This window comes from Primulina eburnea, chromosome 15, assembly GCF_022965805.1.
Source record: "Primulina eburnea isolate SZY01 chromosome 15, ASM2296580v1, whole genome shotgun sequence".
NCBI lineage: Eukaryota > Viridiplantae > Streptophyta > Magnoliopsida > Lamiales > Gesneriaceae > Primulina > Primulina eburnea.
The window spans coordinates 27,055,625-27,078,243 of record NC_133115.1 but is presented as its reverse complement, the minus strand read 5'-3'; the positions used below and the strand labels follow the sequence as shown (position 1 = coordinate 27,078,243).

The 22,619-nt window shown below is 34.8% G+C and overlaps 2 protein-coding genes across 2 annotated transcripts; one reads left to right on the top strand and one right to left on the bottom strand.

Moving 5' to 3' along the window:
- The first annotated feature begins 3,080 nt into the window (after positions 1-3,080).
- On the top strand, positions 3,081-6,528 carry LOC140813838 (transcription factor MYBS3-like). Its single transcript, XM_073172594.1, has 3 exons — positions 3,081-3,684; positions 5,438-5,646; positions 5,779-6,528. The coding sequence occupies exons 1-3, from the start codon at positions 3,372-3,374 to the stop codon at positions 6,274-6,276; spliced, it is 1,020 nt and encodes a 339-aa protein (XP_073028695.1). The 5' UTR covers positions 3,081-3,371; the 3' UTR covers positions 6,277-6,528.
- Positions 6,529-11,094: 4,566 nt separating this feature from the next.
- On the bottom strand, positions 11,095-15,089 carry LOC140815076 (uncharacterized). The gene is made up of 8 exons (XM_073174179.1): positions 14,870-15,089; positions 14,709-14,779; positions 13,742-13,823; positions 13,378-13,502; positions 12,969-13,097; positions 12,776-12,817; positions 12,060-12,226; positions 11,095-11,476 (listed from the first exon to the last, which is right to left on the bottom strand). Exons 1-8 carry the CDS (start codon positions 14,913-14,915, stop codon positions 11,251-11,253), a joined length of 888 nt encoding a protein of 295 aa, XP_073030280.1. The 5' UTR covers positions 14,916-15,089; the 3' UTR covers positions 11,095-11,250.
- Positions 15,090-22,619: the final 7,530 nt, after the last annotated feature.

Below are 22,619 nucleotides of genomic sequence, written 5' to 3'. Positions count from 1 at the left end.
AGCCTTCTCATAAACATTCTCACCTGCATCGATCAAGTCTAGTGAGTCTAAAGACTCAACACGTATAAACTGGAAGTAACGAGTAGTGCGTAATAAAAATCACATGCAACTTCAAAATAGATAGTACATACTTGAAACTTGAACTTGCAATTAAACTTAAACATACATACATAACATAGACGTGCCATAACGTGAAACTTTTCTTAACATGCTTGCATACTTGTACATACTTGAACATACATAAACTTCATAATTTTGCGTAGAAGCATATTCCAAAGCAAGTGACCCATAACATAAATCTCCTGATCAGACTAAACCACAGTACTGGGCTGACAGGGAAGAATCCACTGCCACATACATGAGATCCCCGTTCATGCTTTAACGGGTGAATTGGTCTCTGTTCATGCTTTAACGCTTTCCAATCCTGATCTAAACCTGTTCATGATTTAACGGGGTGGATTGGTCTCCGGTCATGCTTTACTGCTTTCCAATCTCATACATAATTGGTCACAAGACATTTAGCATACCTCACAAACTTGAAATATTTTCTTTTGCACGTCAACATACTTACTTGGCGTTGAGGGATTCGTTGGATCTCGCTTGGGGCCGCTGCTGCAACATACTAACCTGAATTCACACCCTTAATTTTCATAACTTAGACGTAGGTATTCGTACTCGCCTCAAATCAAGTAAATAGCTTAAGACATTCTACAATACTCGGGACTTGACCTCATTCAATCAATGTACTAAACCATGACATGAAACCCCAAAGAAAACCTTAAATTTTTCCCAAAAACCTGAAGCACACAGACCTCGTGCCAAGGTCCGGCTCTGGGTCCGTGTAGGTACTGTAAAGTGTATCGTATAGAAAAGGGAAGGCACGGACCCCGTGCCTATGTCCGTGTGGGGGTCCGTGTAGCTGCGGTAGGAGAAAACCCACGAAATTTCGGTACATGTGTTGCTAACGCTCTAAACTCGATTGTACGGACTACGAACCGACACCTCGAGACCCATCCTAGGTTGCTACTACATTGAAACCACCTGTACAAGCACCTCGAAACGACGATATCCAACCTACGACACAATACAACTCAAAACATGGAATTTGACACTAAATCGTTTCCTACGACTTCTAATGAATTCAAGTGCCTATCGACACTAACCGGCATACCAAACATCATAATAAACATACCTATATGCAGCAACGATCACCCGTCGATTCCCAACGAAGCCTGCAACAATAAAACTTCAAGAACACATCAATAGCATATATTTTCAGAAAAACGCAGTTTGAACAGTGTCCCACGAAATCACCATAACTCACTTAATGTTTATCCAAATACTTCGAATTTTATATCAAATCGAAGATATCGAAAAGTTCTACGATTTTCATGTTGAAAGTTTTCTCAAAATCACGACCGAAAAATCACAGTTTTTAAAAGAACAGTAAAAACGAGATTTTCAGATCCAGAAACGTTCAAAATGCGATCTAAACAACTCATGCTCAAACTTTACACATCACACATGTATTTTTACGCATAAAAATAACACAACACATAATATGATGAGATCGACGCAAAAATAACAGAATATACATGCATTTGATGTGGGAAAAAACTCGCGATACGGCGATACCGAAGCGGAGATGGTGCGAGGCTTGATCCGGGACGATTGTGGCTCGATTTTCTTGCACTAAAGCACACGAAAATTTGCTGGAAAAGAGAAGGGAGGGGCAGCTGCCTTTTCTCTCAAGAACCCTAGGTTTTGTTCTTCTCAAAAATAATAAAAATCTGAATAGTGATAGTGTGTGTGTGTGTGTGATAGGTGAATTTTAGTGTGTGTAAAAGTGTGTGTGCATGTAATTATGTGTAACGTGTGCGTGTGTGTTTTAATTAGAGCCAAATTATTGCTTAATTAAAATAACCACTAATTAAAATACTAACCTCTTCTAACTTAAAGTAAAAACCTTTAATTAAAAATAAATTCACGCTTACTAACTTTTAAATGTTTTAAAAATCATAAAATCGCCAAATAATTAAATTAGACCTTTAAAATACTAAAACTAAAATAATTATTTAAAATATCCATAAGTAAATTAAAAATACCATGTTAAAATTTTTCCAAAAATCGTCGCCGATATTTTCCTCGATCCCGTCTCGAATAATCGCTTGAAACTTTAAACTCGAAAAACATTTTATCGTGTATCACCTAAACATAAATAATCTAAAATAATGCATTTAAATAAATCATGCAACACTAAGACTCATTTTAAATTAAAATAAATTATTTATCAATTAAATAAATACATGAGTTTTACGTGTACTGATTTTGGGCTCTACGATAAACTCTATATTCTAAATCGTATCTCAACCTTTTTTTTTTAAATTTTAAAACAACTTAATACATCTACATAAAAGTTCAAAAATAAGAATAAGTTTTTCACTCTCATAAAACTTTTATAATATATTAATCTATCAAAAGTGAAATTCAACCAGTACTTTAATTAAGATATATAATTTAAGGGTATTTCTGGAACAAAAAATCTAATTTTTTTCATATGTGATTTTCATAAATAACAATATGCTGCAATAGATTTTGCAAGAATCGCAAAGATTTTATGAATATAATTTTTTCCCGTAAATATGGTAATGGATATTTAAAAAAGCCTTATAAATTTATAAAATTGTTTATTCACGTTTATCTATTTATATCATTAGTATTTTATATATATAATTCATAAAAAAATCTTTTAAATTTATATTAGTGTTAATTAATTTTTATCTATTTAAATTTTTAAATATCATTCAAAATAAAAATTGATGATAATTATTTCAACGGTGTAAATATATATCACGTGTACTATATTAAAAATGATTGATTTGGTGTATTCATGGAAGTCAAATATAGAATCATACGAAATATATATTTTTAAATGTGTGATATAAGATTCTGCTATATGAATACAAACACGATTATCCAAAAATAGTGATTTTATATTATTATATTTTAAATTTGATTGACACGAGCAAATTTTGTTTTAAAAAATTCAAGAAAATTATCCGAAGGGACCTTTTTTGACGAGGCCGATTGCAAGAAATCCTTGGCCTCATTTCTTGATTCACACACACAACAGTGAGCGATCCTCAGCCATATGTTTTCGCAAAGTTTTTCCTTGGAATTCTCGAAGTTTCCTTAATTTTCTCTCACTCTATCTTTATCCATATCCACACACCACCTGTTCCCTTCAAGCCCAGAAACATGGCGAATCATTTTGTTGGATCCTGGTGATTTGATCCATTTCTGACGGATTGAGCGATTGAATTCGGTTTTCTTAGATTTTCCGGATTTTGTGTTTTCTGGGTTTCGGTTCAATGACGAGGAGGTGCTCGCATTGCAGCCACAACGGGCATAATTCTCGGACGTGTCCGAATCGTGGGGTGAAGATTTTTGGGGTTCGATTGACTGATGGGTCGATCCGAAAGAGCGCGAGTATGGGTAATTTGACCCATTATATGGGGGGTGGTGGCGGTGGCGGTAGCGGGAGCGGGACCCCGCAGAACGGCGTTTTTGCCGACTCTCCGGCGGACACCCCTGACCACCCTTCTGCTGCCTCTGCCGCTGCCGATGGATATGGGTCTGAAGATTTCGTTGCTGGTTCCTCGTCCAGCCGAGAAAGGAAGAAAGGTTATAACTTGATTGTTTTTTTTTAGATAATTTGTGATTGTTGTTTAATCTGTGTGGAATTCGTGTTTATTTCAAGGGGATCTGAAAATTTTCTTCTTGTTATAAACTACTTGGGATCCACTGATTTGTATGAAAAAACGAACATGGTGGTTGTTGATCGTTTGCATGTCTTGCGTTTAAGTTGGTTTCAGAATTTGGGTTGGTATAATTCGGATGTACACATATCATTTCAATTTTTCGGTTCTGTATAAATTTCTTGGGTGTACATATTCTTAGCAAGGGAACTGGGAATTTAATCTTGGCAACTTATTATGTTTTGGGATAAACGTTGCAGCTTAGTAGGAAAATTACACGGGAATACCAAAGAAATGATGCTTTGTTGGTTCTGCTTTTCTTGTTCTTATCAACTTATTCTATTCAGAATCAAGTAAAATATCGCCTGTTCAAATATTTTGTATCCTGATTCTTGTTGATTCGGTCTTTTTTGTTTTTTTTATTATTATTTTTGTTTCCATCAATGCGAATCAAGAAGTGGTGAGTGCAATCACCCCTAATTACTTTGTGTGATTTTACTGAAGTAATAAGTTTCACAGTCAAAATGCATAAAAGTCGCTTGTGGGATGGAAGGATTGAACATTTCAAATTGAAGTCCAGTGATTCGAAATCCATGGATTCGAAAATACCTGTACAATTTGAGTGAATTTTTATTAACAATTTTATACTTCAATTCACCAAAACCTTCTATTCAAACACTGATCAAGTTATCTCAACTGAATTCCTTGGTCCACCCCTTTTTCTATGTTCCCGTTTTGGTAAGATGCACTGCGTTTCACCATTGAATTGTGGAACACACACTGATGTAGAAAAGGTCCTCTCTTTGATAATTAATGTATAGAGACGTTTATTATCTATGGTTTGAAGAGGATCACAAAGCTGTGGACGGGTATAAAGTGCTTTCATGCCAACAGAGCGTACAAACATGTCATATAAATTGTTTGATTGATTTAAGCTCTCACAACTTTCTGCGATATCTTTGTTGGCAATTATTAGCTATTGTCTTGCCTTGCTTCTTATGGATTCTTTTAAGATTTATATTACTATTACCGTGTTTTCTATGCAGCTAATCGAAAAACCAGCAAGAAAGTGTGGAAGTGCTTCGATTTTAGCTGCTAAAGCAAATCGTCCAGTTCGGGGATTTCAAAAATAATCACCGGGGAATGAGATATGAGGGGTTGGATAGCCTTATGAAGTTATCATGAATGAAATGCATGACTTTTTGAAGATAATTAGCATCCAAAGTGCATGATCAACAGCAAAATGTGCCAATGACCTCAGTGAACATGAGTTCTAGTCTCCTAGGAGGGAGTTTGAAACCAACTTTGATTTTAGGAAAAAAGAGAATAACTTCTTAATGAGACTGAGAATTGACTTCTTCTTATGCCTTCGATAGCTAAAATTCTTCTGTTGGCATTACATGTAAAATTGCATTTATCACTTGTCAGTGGGGGCAATGGTCGAGCATGCTTTATGTCTGAATCCTGAACCTAGAAAAGTATGGTTGCGGAATCATAACTTTTAAATTGAGTGGAATAAGGATTTTGTCTAGTTTTGTTTGATGGTTCAACAATCATTATGAAAACGGTGCTGAAATTATTAAAGATGGCGTTGCTCTGTTTCCACGCTTGACTTTAACGGGTGGTGAAGTTTGTAGTTTGTTTACTTTTTGTTTGAAATGATCTTGCTCTATTTTCAGGTGTTCCATGGACAGAAGAGGAGCACCGAATGTTTCTTCTTGGTTTGCAAAAGCTTGGTAAAGGTGATTGGCGTGGAATCGCACGGAATTATGTGATCTCCAGAACTCCTACTCAGGTTGCTAGTCATGCCCAGAAATACTTCATAAGACAAAGTAACATGTCTAGGCGGAGAAGACGCTCCAGCCTTTTCGATATTATGGCCAATGAAGTAAGCATATTTTATAAGCTTCTTAAGTAAATACTTTCTAATATTTCTCAGAACATACCAACATGTTAAGAAAATGATGTAACTTTTACTTATGTGTATACTACTTTTGTATCTGTTTTACATTTTCTTTAGCCGGTCGATACCCCAATTGTTTCTCGGGATTTTCTCTGTGGGAACCCTCAAGCTGAGACACAAAGCACCATCCCAGTGCCTCCTTCTCTGGACAAAGAATGTGAATTCATGGAATCAGAAAACTCCAATGACCACGATATCACCATGGTTCCAAATCCCGACTGCCCGTATCCATATCCTCTCATATATCCTGCTTATGTGGCACCATTCTTTCCATTATCCATACCATTCTGGCCCGGATACAATGCAGAACCCACAAAAGAAGACACTCACGAAGTGGTGAAGCCAATGGCTGTCCATTCTAAGAACTCCATCACAGTTGATCAGCTAGTTGGCATGTCAAAACTCAGCTTAGGCGAATCTCTAGCGGATTCCGGGCCATCCACTCTGTCCCTTAAACTTGTTGAAGGTTCCACAAGGCCATCAGCATTTCATGCAAATCCTGCTCCTGACGGTTCGGGCATCAACTCTAGTCACAATCCGATTCATGCCCTATAGAGAATGGGTTCTTGGGACATTGGATTCGTGCTCCGTAAGATTTGTTCCTAGAAGGTCGTAGCGCTTTACAGTCGATTCGAGAAGTTTTTTTATGTTATTTTTTAGGTTGTCTTCATAAGTTTGTGTACAGGTTAAGATTAACTTCATGTCAGCATCTTACAATTACATTGTAGGCTCCAAAACTCTTACTCTGATAATCTGAATTTTGCACGACTTCTGCATCAGTCAAATAGTCCTTTGCTGTGCATTTTCGTCAGACATGCACCATTGATGATCTGTTATATTCATTTATTTATTTATGTAATTTTTTTTTTTGAAAAGGAGTATGATAAATAAATGTTTTAGCTATCTGGGATATTTTCCCATTTAATTATTGATTTTTTTAAAGGCTTTACTTATTTGAATTTAAGTTGAATCGAACGTTCAACGTATGTTTTGAATAAATTCGAAACAAAATCATTTTTATATTTTAATTTATTTCTGAATTATATTTCGTCGTTATTTTGTGGATCAATCCAAATTTATTGAATAAACTACTAATCATAGAAGATTAATACAAAAGTTCATGTGAGATCGTATTATATATCAATTTTATGAAATAGATCTCGTATTTTATTTGGTTTATGAAAAAAAAATTGATGCGAAAAATATTATTCTTCACTTTGTATATGAACTGGATGGACCTGTATAATAGATGTAGATCTATGAGATCGTCACATTAGACTTACTCGAATATTAAGAAACAAAACTTGACTCCGATCTAAGTTGAAATTTATTTGATTTGTTATAATCGTTTTCATAATGATAGATGATCATCTATATGCACTATATTATTTCGTTGTCAGTACTCTTGTGATTAAATACATTAAAGATTCTTTAAAATAGATTTTAGATTTTAATTTGTTTCATGTTAGTTGTGTCTGTTATATTATCAATTTATGTGTCAAATATGCATGTGATGAGCATATGTCTATTATAATAAAAAAAAAATTGCAAAATATGTGAAATTATTACGTGAATTGAGACATGAACAATATTGGAAAACAATAGTCGAATCAAACGATATTAAATTTAAAATTTTCCTCTTTCTGTTAAAATTAGTTGAAATTTTTTATATAATTTGTTTCATACTTTGTTAAGTTTTCAAGATTTATTTACTACATATTACAATAATATTGTAACAATGGTTGGAATTTTTTGAATAACTATGTTTCTTTGTTATAAATTTTTAAATAAGCAACCAATATTTTTTTGGCATTACCTATTCTTTTTCAATATTTTTAATAAATTAATTGAATACGATGTTGATGTTGTCATGCATGATTTTGTTTCAAATATGGAAAATAAAATTTTTAAAATTTTTGAGAATATTCTAATTGTGCATGACTTAGCAACATCACTTGATCATAGTCAAAGTCAAAGTGAGTTTGACATATTTTTTGAATATTATATTAAATTTCTTCGGAAAAATTTTGACAATCAAAAGAATTCAATCATGTACTCTCTCTGAGAAATGTTTGATTTGTATTGTTGTGAACAATGTGAACCGAGTGTGCAGCCAGAGGAGATGCCGATAGGGAAAAGAAAAAGTGGAGCACTCAACTTCTTTCAAAGTTTGACACGACAAAAATTCAAAAGAAAATCAACGACAACAACAAATTAAGATGATATCTAAATTTATATAAACCAATATATTGAGACTAAAGAGAATTTCAATGTTCTTAATTGATGAAAGTAAATTTTCAACTTTATCCAATGTTAGCGGCAATTGCAAAATATGTTCTAGCCATTCAAAGTTCAAGTGTTGCTTCCAAATCAGCATTTTCAGTATGTGGAAAAATAATTGGTAACCAAAGAACTCATTTAAAACCAGAAACATTTAGCATGCTAACATACCTACAAGATTGGTTTGCAGCCGGAAAATAAAATTAGACCGTTGGAGCGATCGACAAATTTTAAAACTCGAGCTTCGACGCTGTAATGTCCGAGAAATTATCACGGTTAATCAAGGATTATTGATTTATAATTTAACGTGATTACGAAAGGGCCAACTGAGACACGATTTAAGATAATGTGTGGCCATTTATTTTGAATTTCAGAGTGTGTTGCCAAAGCAACACCGCACCTGCGCCCTTGCATGTACCGCACCTGCGGTGCATGGACAGAAACTTGGTCAGTTTTATTGAAGGGTGACCGCACCCGCGGTGCAAGCATTACTGCACCCGCGGTGCATGACCGCACCCGCGGTCTTGACATGTACCGCACCCGCGGTCATGTAATTTCAGAATGGATAAGAATGCCGAAGCATGAGCGCACCCGCGGTGCGAGATAGAGCGCACCCGCGGTGTGACGTGCAGCATGGAAAATGAGACACGTTTCTTGCATGCAATTTTGATATATATATGTAAGAATTGCTCGAAATCAGAATCAGAACGAGGAGGAAATCGAGAAGAAGGCTTCCGAGAAAGAAAGAAAATCCTTACGCTTTTTGCGAGAAATCTGTCCGTCTGATTTTGAATCCGACTTCGGTATCGAGTTCCTAGCAACGTAGGCTACGACAGGACGTAAGTTTTACTACGTTTTGACATGTTTTAGAATTATGATATTGTCAGAATTGAATGGAACTTATATATGTTGTTCTTGACATAATAAACAGCATAGAATCGAAGTCAGATTAAGAAACGGACTGAATATGAACTTGTTATGATTTTCAGAATGAGATTGAATAAGAATTGATATCCAGATTGAGTGATTATCGATTATGAGATATTAGAATTGATATCTGCCTGATATGGTATTGCTGGATATTGAGATTATGATGTTATGCCGTTGAAACAGAATTTGATTGGATTCTGATTATATCCATTATATATTGAGTGGTGTATTGATATGGTACTCTCGATATCATTATTGTCAGACTGAGTATTGACAGGCTTGGAGTTCAAGACTGCGACCGAGTCAGAGTATCAGAAAGAAAGGTATAAATTAATGTTGTGTTGGGATTGCACAACTCGAGGAAGGTTTGACTCGAGTTTTCCTAAATCACATACTTAGTTTATTACATTGATTCTTGTAATTGATGAGATTGAGGTGTGTAGTCTATTGATTTATAGCTACTGCATGTAATGACTGCTGATTCGCTAGTCATTGATTGATTTGCTTAGATACTGACTGCATGTATTGATTACTGAGTCGTTGAGTCATGGGCTGATTCGCCTATTCACAGGCTGATTCGTCTGGTTAGTGGCTGATTCGCCTAGTCACAGGCTGATTCGTCTGGTTATTGATTGATTCGTCTAAACTTAAGCTGATTCGCTTAATTACAGGCTGATTCGTCTGGTTATTGGCTGATTCGCCTAATTCTTGACTGATTCGCCAATTCTGCGGCTGATTTGCCCAGACACTGATATATGAGTTATATCGATGCCGTTTAGGGATTGATTCATTCCTATCAACTGAGATTCGATATAATTACCTATATCCAGACATCGGGATCCCTAGGTTAGAGTTGAGTCGAGTCTGAGACGACGCGTCAGTGGAGTCGAGTCTGAGACGACGCGTCGGTTGAGTTGAGTCTGATATGACATGTTGATTTGCATTGTTTATACCATTCATGATTATTGAATGTTTGATATGGATTTATGTTTCTGATTTGAAACATGTCATGAATAATTCTTATATGCTTTCGTATATGCTTTTATATGATTGCATGTGTACATTGTTTATACTGGGATATTTATATTTCAGCGGAGTTATCCGGCTGTTGTCTTGTTTTGTATGTGTGCATGACGACAGATGGGGCTGGATCAGGGTCAAGAAGAGGATGAGAGAAGATTAGATAGCGTGGAGATCCGGGCTTCGAAGCAACATAGGATTCAGCACTGATATGTAGTTGAACCTAGTTGAATTCTTGTAGATAACACAAGATTTGTATGTTCATGTTTAATATGTAATTTGAGTAAATTACATTACGTTTCCGCTTTGTATTTTTAAAAAAAAAATTTAGACCATGTTTTATAATTGATTAATTAATCCCCAATGATGATTAAGAACATGATTAGCGTCCGGGTCCCCACAGACGCAAATCTAGAGTATTCAAAATATATTTTAATAAATCTCAATAAATTTTAGATGTTCAATTGTAAAATTTAATGTTTAAGTTATTTTTTTATTTATATGATTAATCAATATTATTTCAAATCAAAATACTAAATAAAAAAAATTGTCTATTAATAAAAATAATTTAGTATTAAAAAATAATAAAGTTCGGAAACAAAACTCGTTCGATCCAGACCGAAAATGATCTATAAATCATAGAACCAACCAGGTGTTCAGATTGGTTCTCGGAACCAGAACCAATTCAGAACCTCCCGACCCGGAACCGGTTGGAACTAGACCGGAACCAGGGAACCATTAAGTATGTCTAGGAACAATGGACTAAATTGGTTTACATGAAATTGTAGATACTAAATTAAGATAAAGGGCCTAAATTTCGAACAATATTTAAAATAAGGGGACTAAATCAAGCATTACACCAAAATGGGGGAGATTAGTTTGGGGATAATCCCATAAATTTTTTAAAATTATTCACAAAGCAAGGTAGCAAAAAAAAATTTTTTTTTCCCCAAAGTAAAGAAAACAAAACAAATGCCACCAGACGTTAAACATCAGCCATGGTGTCCAGTACCCAGTAAATCTAGAAAATTGTCAGAAAACCTACGCATACATTTCTCTTTTCCCTGTGAGAGGATCAAAGTCTATGCCCCAAAACCACCCGAGGACAGTATGTACAATCGTTGAGGCCGTATATACGATCTCTCGATTATCAACAAATTATCTCATCTCTTCAATGTCACCACAATGATTCAGCTCTATTTATGTATTGTGACTGACCAACCCAATCAAATACACAGGCAACTGCAACGACTTAAGGTTGATATACAATTGTATATCAACGACCCACACATGGAAGATTCAAGAAAAACACAGCAGGTTGAAGTTTATCATTTTATCTTTCAGTTTGTTAGCATTTTGAATAAATTTTGTCTTCCAGTTCGTTAGGTCCATAACTCGATCGTACTTGCACACGAGGGACATAAAAACACAGATAAGAGTTTTCGCTACCCAATCTTCAATCGACTCCGACACCAATTTAGTGACCATCTTCATCATTAACATCACCATCAACTTCGTCAAAGTCCTGCCGGAGCATAAATTTATTCAAGTAAGAATCTAAATTTACTTCAAGATGTATCTCAGATTACATAAAAACACCATATTCCGGTTGATTGTGTATGAATGATTTCGAAATTTAAATATGCTGAAATCTCTGGGACAAGCAACACATTCAAAACGCTCAAACCGGAGATCGGCACACCCTAATTCATAACCAATATCATATCTCAACATTGTATCACCATAGATAAACTATCAGATATCAAGAAATACTATCTCAATTCTTATATATAGTCCCGACTTAAACGCTGTTGTGACTAGAATCCAAGACTTATGTTCATACAAAATCAACAATTTCATTATTAGGCTATTTGATTGGTTATAAAGAAAATATTCCACAGACAAAAGTTTACTTTCAAGAGAGAGGCCGTTTATATCCAAAAAACATGACTTCGTATTTTAGTTAATACCCACAAGAAGCAAACTGGAAAAATAATTATTATGGATTTTATTATAATGAAGACTTATTAGCATCCACAGTTTTTCTAAAGAAGTAATTTAATGTGAAAGTTGGACAGATAAATAAAGCTAAAACAATAGATGGATACCTGATTAGAGAAAATGTCTGCTTCATGAGGTAGTAGGATAACACAACAATAAAAGTGCAGATGAAACACTTCAAGATCAATGCACCAATCTGAATGTTCCTACACCTCACCGAATTGTGAACCACTTGAGATGTGCTCACTTCAACAATGGACCCTGATTCATCAACCTGTCATAAGGGGAAAAACTTAATCCATCATCTATTTAAGTCCCTTGAAGGCATTTGTAGGTCAGTTCACGGTTTGCTAACTCCTAGTCTCGAATACAGCTGAATAGGAACAGAAGGTTTAAGGATGGGATAGCTATTGGACGACTGATAATTTGGTGTGGAACGAATCGTAAAATTGGATTGGAAAATTGTTTGTGGTAAATTGTAGTAGGGCATATTCGATAGAACATTAAATTAATTTAAGTTTAACTTTCACATTCCATACTATGATGTATAAAATTGTTTCTCATGGATTAAATGCGTGTGTATGCATTCCAAAGTTGTCCCACCATCACAACAACAAAAATGACAAAATAAAATTTATTCCATGGTTTAAAATAATTGACACTTACCGGCGTTCAATTTTCGAAATCTAAACAGGTAAACTTGGATGTCAATGCATAAGATGATGGATGGTTAGCTAAAAGAATTATGGTTTCATATATATAAATATTTCCAAGGTTATTATGCAAAACTAATGAAATAGGATAAGGGTGAGATGATTTTTACCTGTAATTCATTGTTTTGGTTTTTGACAACAGAGTTGGTGACCTGCCGGAATACAGAAAAAAGTGTGGTTAACATTTATACTAGCTCTGTTGGGTGTTTCTGATGGGAAAATGAGCAAGGAGAAAATTTCATCGCCCTCTAATTACTACACATGAAGGAGCATGAAGACAGAGTTGTCCAAAATTCCATTAACCTCAGATATTTTTGCCAAAGAAGACTCTGTTAAGTTGTGAGCATCAAGGGGTGCAACTTGGGCTTGTGTTAAAGTGTAAACCACTTGAAGCCTGCTCTCTTCAATCATATGAGCTACCGCCGGATTGAACTACAAAGTTAACAATTCAAAAGTTATTATATCTTGTGACCCAATTTTTATAATGTGACATGAATTTCAATGTTGGGATGAAATATGGTGCTTGCTAGCATCATCTCAGATCACCAGCTTTGAAATAACATTCCACATATCATAAATACAAATATAAAATACGAAGTAGAGCACCGATTTCAAACAGAAAATTTTGATTGCTAAAGCATGAGATAAAATGAGCATGGGAGTATGAACCCAAATTACAGATCAGAATGGTATGAACTCAAATTATAGATACCAAATTGGGAGCATCTTCTTTGGTTGTACCAGGCCTCGCAATAACACTTTGAATCTTGAATATGTCCCTGCTCTCCCAAGTCTGCATGTTGGTGGGAGCCCTCCTTGGAGCATGCGTTGTAAACACTACAGAATTTATGTTCAAGCATTATATTTTAATTTTGCTTCGACCGAAGAAGTTTTTATGGATCTTGAAACTAGATGTCAACAGCCCAAGGGAATGAGGGAAGACTGAACTAACCACCTTAACTGAAAAAACTAAAAATTTAAGATTGAACACTTCTAAAGATATAAATTTTCATCCCCACAATATATCCTTATAAGATAAAAGCCAAAAGTACTAGTATGGAAAAAACTAAAACAACCTGTAACCTCACAACATCCCCCAGGAGAAATAATTCCAATCCAGGGCTGAACACCATACCGTCTCGGTTTTGTGCATTTAATCTGAAGTTTTAATGAGAAAGGGGAGCAGCAGGTAAGAAGTTAGTTGGTTAGTTGCACCAAAGATATTTTTTCTCCAAATTTATTATACATTTTTTACAAAAAAAAGAGTTTGCACCAAGAAACATGGTTTGGCTTCCATCTCCTAGATTCAAGGCAGTATACAACCCTATACATCGTCCATAACTATTATGGATAAAACTTCATTTTAGGTCCCTTAAGTATGCGGGTGCATCATGTTTTATCTTGAATTCATCAGAGTACTAAAATTATCATACAACTATTAAAGATAATCTTTTTTAGTAATTTCTTAATGAAAAAATAATAATTCCACTCTTCATTCAATCACAGAAAGCTAATTAGTAATTATATGCTTAAATTTCTTAGTTAATGTATTGACAACATACATGAATCTAGAAAAAACAGTATCAATTTGTTATATGACTAGTATCATAATTATTATTAATCATTTAAATAAGACAAGTGATTATCCACAATAGTTACACAAATAATTTTTAGAGGGCTGAGATTAATCATAAGTACATAGTTATGGCACCAAAATTGGTACTCCAACTAGATAAAGTACTAAAATCCATTATCCATTGTCAACAAACAGAGCCAAGAGACCTAAAAATACAACCTTGCACACATGGGACCTAGAATGAACTTTTGAAACATACCTTTAATCATGATTGTGATCATTTTTCTTTTACACAAAAATTTAAATTCGATTTTTACATATTGTTTTTAAAAATTGGAATAAAAACTGTATTCAATTATAGATACTTTTTTTCCAAAAAAAAAAAGAAAAGAAAATCAGGTTGATTCTATATTCGACTGTAATCACCACCATCGTCATAAATACAAATATAAGAACATGTGGAGCACCTTAAAAGCGACATGATTCTCAATCGTATTCCTCAATCTGATCGAAGAAGATAGCTGCTTGTTCCCCTCAACTGATGAAACCAAGAACAAAAATTGGTCAAAAGTCCACAACCCATCTGATCAAATTTCCAATCGCATTAGTAGACAATTGAAAAACTTACACCGAAAAATCAGCTCCGAAGTATCGGGATCCAGCAACACAGCCATGCCACTTAATTCTCGCTACTTGGGCTCTCCTGGGTTCGAAATTAGGGAAATGTATGCTAAAAAATAAAAATAAAATGGAGGAAAACGATTGTTCAAAACTTAAAGAAATGAGCAAATGGCGGATTGACAACGATGGGACAGTATAATTATCAAATCCGACGTCGACTTTGAATGGAATTTAAGAATTGTTTTAGGTTGCTTTTGAAATTTCAAATGAATTTTACATATTTCTATTTAATCTTAATTATGATCATTTCAAATTTATTTTAAATTTAGTTTTTCCTGTTTAATTAATTAATTAATATGCGAATAAATAAAATATACATTTATAATTTAACATGTTATTTAATTAGATCTATGGATTTGAATTTGTCTAAGGAATTTCAAATTTGAAATCATATATTTGAAATTATAGATTGAATAATAAATTTAAAATTAAACCAACAAATTATATATAATAGCGATGAGTCACACATAATATTAGATATTTGAAATATCAATTTATAGAATGAATATTAGACATTTGTAATTTTGATATGAATATTATAATTAGTGTCTTCGTAAACATGACAAAAAAATCTATCTTTATATTAAACTTAATTTCAATAAAAAAAATGTAATAATACTATGGCAAAAAAAAGAAATGTTTTTTTTTTGGTGTTCAAAAAGATGTTAAAAATAGAAGAACTTTTAGTGTTCTCCTCAAACAGTTTTTCTAACTCTCTCAACTATTATAATATAGAATAAAAGTAGTACAACGGATTTCAAATCTTTCATAATAATTTTGAACCAAATATGTACAATGGATTTGTTGTATGTATTGGAAATCAAATTCACTCAAATACTTCAATCCAAACGCAACATAAAACTATAACCGAAATTCATGGACTTCAAATCCATCTCCACAAATACAACCTTAAGTATCCTACAACATGTGTATTGTGTTTCTAGCCCGTGTTCTTTCCCCAATGGTAAAAGACCGAAAAATATAATTCCAAAACTTTGATTTTGTGCGGATTTGCCTGATTCAAAATGTACCGATTGAATATGAAAATAAATGTCAATCGCTTTGGGTTCACGACTCGTACGTTCGAATAAATATTTTTAGAATTATAATTATAATTTATTGCTAGAGTTTGCTTAAATGAGAATATTTGCTTTTTCTAGAAAATTGTTTATTTTTCCTTTTGTTTTAATGGTGTTGATACCAACTTCCCCTACTTTTCCATTGAAAACGTGGGCTTCTTCCCATCTTTGAATCCTCCTATATTATGTGAGAATGAGAATATTATGAATAATATTTTGAGGAGATAAAGAAATTGAGTAGTTAATTTGATTATATTTGTTTTTATATATATAAAAAAAGGATTTTAATTTTTTATATTTGTTTTTATATATATAAAAAAGGATTTTATTTTATTTTTTTAAAATCTAATTTTTAAATTTAATTTACTATGACACTTTCCTGATAATGAAATTTCTCAACTACTTACTTATATCATATGACAATCATGTGACCTTTTTTCCCCACTATAAAACTAATTTTTTATGCATTAAATTTAAAATCATTTTTGTGTAATATTGAAAATCTTCGCAAATAATTTTTCTATTTTTATGCACATCTTGAAATTTTTATATACTTTATTACTTTCTTTAAGAAATAATAACAAAATGCCCTTTATTAATTGTATTTAAAATTTTATTCACTTTTTTTTAAAATCAAAATAATAAAGGAACTTAATCAGAAAAATATTTTTCATTTCTTTAAAATATGTTGACTAAAAGCATATATTAAATTAATTATATATATTTATTTAATAATCTAAATATAGTCTCATAAAAATTTCGATGTGTTTGTCCAACTTTTTGTTATAACAAAAGTCAATTTTCATGTTAAATATATTATTTTTTCTAAAAAATAATAACGAAACATACTTCTTTTTTTATTTTGTTGCTAAATTTATTATACTTGCATTGGGGAAAAAACAATAATTAAATTTTATCAATAAAATATTTTTTGAATACATCATTTTTTTAATAATAGATGAATATATTATTAAAACGAGTCATGGAGACAAGACAAAAACTCTTGTTAGATGGTCTCACGGGTCGTATTTTGTTAGACGGATATCTTATTTGGGTTATCCATGAAAAAAAATTACTTTTTATGCTAAAATTATTATTTTTTATTGTGAATATCAGTAGGATTGACTCGTCTCACAGATAAAGATTCATGAGACTGTCTCACAAGAGACCTTCTCAATGGACAATTACATCCGAAATAACAGTAGGGGAGAGATGAGCTCATCTTAAGTGATTAGAAACAGAAGCAGTGACCCTTGTTAGAGTGTAGGCTGCTTGATTCTCTGATCTCCTAAAAAAATGAAATTATAATTCGGTAAATCCAAAGATAAAATATGCAACCATCAATACTTTATCCAAAGCTGGAAGAATCAGATCTTGAGTAGTTTAGAGCCCTCATAACCATTTGTGCGTCAGATTCCACCAATACGTTGCGAACAATCCACCAATATGTTGCGAACAATCGCAAATCTTTAAGCCAACTATGCTCTCCACGAATTCCCAATGCTTGTGCCACTTTTGGGGTGTGAGGCAAAGGTATATCCTTTATCCGCAAGACGGTATTACCTGTATACAAGTGCATTACGTTAACGACAATCGTCTCTAAGATACAAAGACTTCTATCAAAAGTAGTAGCACAACAAACTCTTGATTGCAACGAACAAAGAAATGCAATAACTTTCAAGTAAGTAGAAACGAAAATTTGCAGCAATATGGAGAAGAAATTCGGTGCAAAATAGTGATCTCAAAATTAATGCAGGTAAGGGATATATATAGAACATCAAAGGTTGCCTCGAATGGACACAATCTTTCGTACAAAGGTGCAACCTTTGGTAAATAGGCTTGTTGTTTCGGTGAAAAGAACCAACCATTGGAGCAAGGACACGCCCTATGGATGAATAGACGCCTCAATCGTGTATGAAATGGTTCGAAAAGACACAATGTTTTGGACGTTTTGGACAGCTTTAATTCGCGCATAAACCTGACTTGTTTCTGGTGAACCCACGCGGCAGAGATTTTCCTTCAAGTCCAAAACTTCATCTCACTATTATTTTCCAAATAATATTTGTCCAAAAAGAATGATACGGTCAAAAGACCACAACACACCTCACCTCACCGTGCCGGCCAGGCGAGCGAGCGCGCGTGTTTAATTCACCGAGACATAGCCTAGCAGCGTCTCCCCCCTTCCAAAAACTTCAGTACCCCTTGGGTCCAAACCCATAGTCCATATATAGAAATAATATGGAGGAGTAACTTCCTCTAGGCTTCCAGTGTGGGACAACCACTTTTTCATTTTATTCACCTTTTCTCTAACATGTTTGCCTGGGATACTGCCATGCACTTCTGTTTGCATGTGGTGTGGTCGAGAGTGTGTTGTGTGCGTTTTTAAGGGAGCAGTGTATGCAAGGTTGGAGTGTGTCATTAAGGAAGGAGAATGGAACACGACTCGTCAAGGTGGGTCATGACTGGGAGGTCGTGGCTAAGGCTGTCCGGGTGAGGGTGAGCGCAGGTGATGCGATGGGGTTCCCTCACGCTGTTGTGGCTCAAACGTGGTCCCCTAGGCACCCATAATTGAGTCGTGTACTCAAGTATTGAGGGTGTGTATGGTCCCTTTTAATGGAAAATAACCCCTAAATTATTTTAATAGTTTTGATGGTACTCGAATTTTAAAATTATTAGCTCATGCGCCTCATCCCCATTTTTAAAATGTTTTAATGTAGTTTTAATTATTAAATGACTTATATACCTTTATATATTTAGATTTATGCATGGTCGTTTTGCTCTCATTTCCCCCATTCTCAATCTTTCCCCTCGGATGAACCCTAATATGAGAAGAACCCTAATCTCGAAGCATCCTGATGTGTTACTGTTAAGAAAAAAATCAATGTTTGAATCGTGGTTTTAACTAGGTAATCTTACATCTCTTTGTTATGTAACATCGTAGTATAGTATGGATGTATCAGTTAATTTTGAAATGTGGGTTGGAGGACGATTTAAGGTTGAAAGCCAGGCTGACAAGCCGAAATTTGTTTATGTCGGGGGCTTAAGTAGAATTTAAAAATATTGACTTCGATATGTTTCATTATAGCAACTTATATAACATGTACAATCAGTGTGTGTGGTAGGTATCAAAGAAGTTTATTCCAATATTTGATATATCTAATGCTTCATTTGACAAAATTCTCATGTTCTCATAAGAAAAACATGATGACTAGAAAATCCGAATGCAGACGCACATATATCAGCTGAAGACAATAACATGTATGATGTCATCACAAATGGACCGATGAAGATCATGAAAGAAAAGACAGTCATTGTTGTAACAAATGGTGCTCCTCAAGTGGTAGAGAAATCTAGAATGGAGTGGACTGCCGATGACAAAAAAAAAAGATAATCTGGATAACATTGCAAAAGGTCTCCTTTGTAAGACATTAGATAAAAATATGTTCAGTAAAATTAAAGCGTGTTCAACTGCTAAAGAAATATTGGAAAAAATAACCATACTACGTGAAAGAAATGACTAGACAATGGAGAATAAGCTGATGGTTGTCATTCAGAAGTTCAATAACATCAAGATGAAGGTCGGAGAGAAGATGGACTAGTTTGATGAATGATTCAACGGCATAGTGATAAAGCTAGAAGCATTTGGGAAGGACTACAATAAAAGAGAGGTTGCACTTAAAGTAATGAGATCCTTACCAAGAGATTGAGAGGTTAAAACCAAAGTCATGAGAGAGTCCAAAGATCTGAACAAGCTCGAGTTACAAAATCTATTTGCCGATTTAAAGACGTACAAGTTCAAGTTGAGAACAAGAAATGAAAAAGAGTCATATGTTCATTAAGTTAAAAAATTCCTTGTTACAATAGAATAGTCTACATCAAAGTCAGCATAACTGGTGAGCAATGATATCAAGTCATTATTTGTCAAGAAATATGAAAAAGTCATGAGGAAGAACAATTCTAATCTTCATAACTCTTATAAAAATAATAACTATAAGAAAGAATTTAACTCTTCTGATCAAGCTTGTTTTAAATGTGGTAGAACATGCCACTTCATTACTTATTGTGCCTAACGAAAAAAAGATGATAAGAAATCATTTGACAAAAGAAGATCAAAGAAGAAAAGAGATCTTTCAGAAATAAGAGAGAACAAAAAGTGTTTGTAACGTCCCAGATTCGACGACTATCCTCACTATATCAAGATGGGTCTTTCCAGCGTGATTATGTCCTCACTCACACGCACTCTAGGAAACTTTCAAGGGGGTCACCCATCCCAAATTGCCCCCAAGTCAAGCATGCTTAACTTTAGAGTTCTTATGTAGTGAGCTACCAAAAAGAAGATGCACTTTCTTGATGAGTAGTACATATCAAATCTTTTAAGCCACCTCAACTGCACAGTCTCATACCTGAACAGTTTCAGAATCTGTCTCCTTCCGGTGTAAGATTGGTTCATTTATGTTCCCTCTGCCTAGAAGCCTGCCAGGAACCGATCATTGTCCATGCAACCTCATAGCACCGACGATCGCCCCTGCCCTCTTCGGCCCCAGGCCTCACATGCCCACCAGCTTCCGCTTGGTTCGTCCCCGAACCACACCGTACAAGGAGAGGTCGGCTCTGATACCAACTGTAACGCCCCATATTCGACGACTGTCCTCACTGTATCAAGACGGGTCTTTCTAGCGTGCTTATGTCCTCACTCAAACGCACTCTAGGAAACTTCCAAAGGGGTCACCCATTCCAAAATTGCCCCCAAGTCAACGCTTAACTTTAGAGTTCTTATGTAATGAACTACCAAAAAGAAGATGCACCTTCTTGATATGAGTAGTACATATCAAATCTTTTAAGCCCACCTCAACTGCACAATCCCATACCTGAACAGTTTCAGAATCCCTCTCCTTCCGGTGTAAGATCGGTTCATTCATGTTCCCATCGCCTAGAGCCTGCCAGGAGCCACTCATTGTCTGTGCAACCTCATGGCAACGGCAATCACCCTCCGCCCTCTTCGGCCCCGGACCTCACATTCTCACCAGCTTCCGCTTGGTTCGTCCCCGAACCACACCGTACTAGGAGAGCTCGGCTCTGATACCAACTGTAACGCCCCAGATTTGACGAATGTCTTCACTGTATGAAGACGGGTCTTTCCAGCGTGCTTATGTCCTCGAACCCCAGGAAACTTCCGAGGGGTTCATCCATCCCAAAATTTTCCCGAAGTCAAGCACGCTTAACTTTGAAGTTCTTATGTAATGAGCTACCGAAAAGAAAATGCATCTTCTTGATATGAGTAGTACATATCAAATATTTTAATCCCACGTTAACTGCACAGCCCCATACCCGAACAGTTTCGGAATCCCTCTCCTTCCGGTGTAATATCGGTTCATTCATGTTCCCTCCGATTAGAAGCATGCCAGGAGCCGCTCATTGTCCGTGCAATCTCATGGCACCGACGATGACCCCCCTCCCTCCTCGGTCCCAGGCCTCACAGTGTTGATAGTAGAAGAAAGCAAGAGCAAATAGGCTGAGACAGACCACCAGCTTAGATGATTATTCCATGGAAAATGATGGAGAGTCAATCAAATGCTTAATGACTGATAATGTTCTGGAATCCAATATTGATGAGATATTTGACTTTACCCCTGATGAATTTACACGAGATGACTTAATCACTGTACTTAATGATATGATTATGGATTACAAAAGACTTTCATAAACTTTGGAGGAAGTTAAAGCAGAAAACAAGTTTCTAACAAACAAGTCTGGCAGCTTAAGCTATGAATAGCTCGATGAGCTAGATAGTCTGAAGACCAAAGTTAATATGATCATGACTGAAAATGAAAATATGTGATGTAAAGTTCAAGTAATAATGATTGGAAATAAAATGTTGAAAATTTTGGTCAACACTTGGACAAAGTCTTCTGTTTCACTTGGAAAAATGTAAGAAGTTCAAAAGAAAGCTAGTGACATATCAGACATAGACTTTGACAATAATGATTACAGTTATTTTGAAACAAGTAATCAGCTGTGTTTAGAGAAAGACATATCTAAATTTTTAGATTTTGTCAGATCAAGTACAATATATGAACATTTAGAGCCTGAAATTCGAGTTAGTCAACCTGTCTATCAGAAGAACAAAAAAATACATCGTGGACTTGGATATGTAGAGCTTGAGAATTCTAGGTCAGGCTGACTCAAGAACAGACTAAGCAAGAATGAATATAATACTTATTCCAAATCAAGCTGGTCTGATAAAAGTTATGCTAGACAAAACTTTTTGAAGGTTAGAATAGTGGTTACTAAAATTGCAAACCCGTTCAAAAGAGATATAGGTTAATTGATCATAAAAAAACACTAAAACAAAGATATTTCAAGCACACACCACACAACATGTAATGCCCGAGACTTAATTACTGTAATCATACGTTGATTAATTTCATGATTGAGGTTATACGAACTTGAATGAAGAAGTCGGGCATCGTTATAATATAAGCCAAGATGTTCAACCGAACATCTCGAGATATTCGGCCGAACATCTCAAAAGAAATGACCGGCGCACATGCGCGAAGAAACACGCGCATATTCGCGAGGGGTCCAGAAGCCCTCGCGCATATGCGCGAGAAAATGCGC

Excerpts from the sequence above, each read along its gene's own strand:
- LOC140813838 (XM_073172594.1), top strand. The coding sequence starts at position 3,372 with ATGACGAGGAGGTGCTCGCATTGCAGCCACAACGGGCATAATTCTCGG. Across the intron at positions 3,685-5,437 it reads CAGCCGAGAAAGGAAGAAAG|GTGTTCCATGGACAGAAGAG; the intron begins GTTATAACTTGA and ends CTCTATTTTCAG. Across the intron at positions 5,647-5,778 it reads TCGATATTATGGCCAATGAA|CCGGTCGATACCCCAATTGT; the intron begins GTAAGCATATTT and ends CATTTTCTTTAG.
- LOC140815076 (XM_073174179.1), bottom strand. The coding sequence starts at position 14,915 with ATGGCTGTGTTGCTGGATCCCGATACTTCGGAGCTGATTTTTCGGT. Across the intron at positions 13,098-13,377 it reads AAGAAGATGCTCCCAATTTG|TTCAATCCGGCGGTAGCTCA; the intron begins GTATCTATAATT and ends TTAACTTTGTAG. Across the intron at positions 12,818-12,968 it reads CTTTGGCAAAAATATCTGAG|GTCACCAACTCTGTTGTCAA; the intron begins GTTAATGGAATT and ends GTATTCCGGCAG.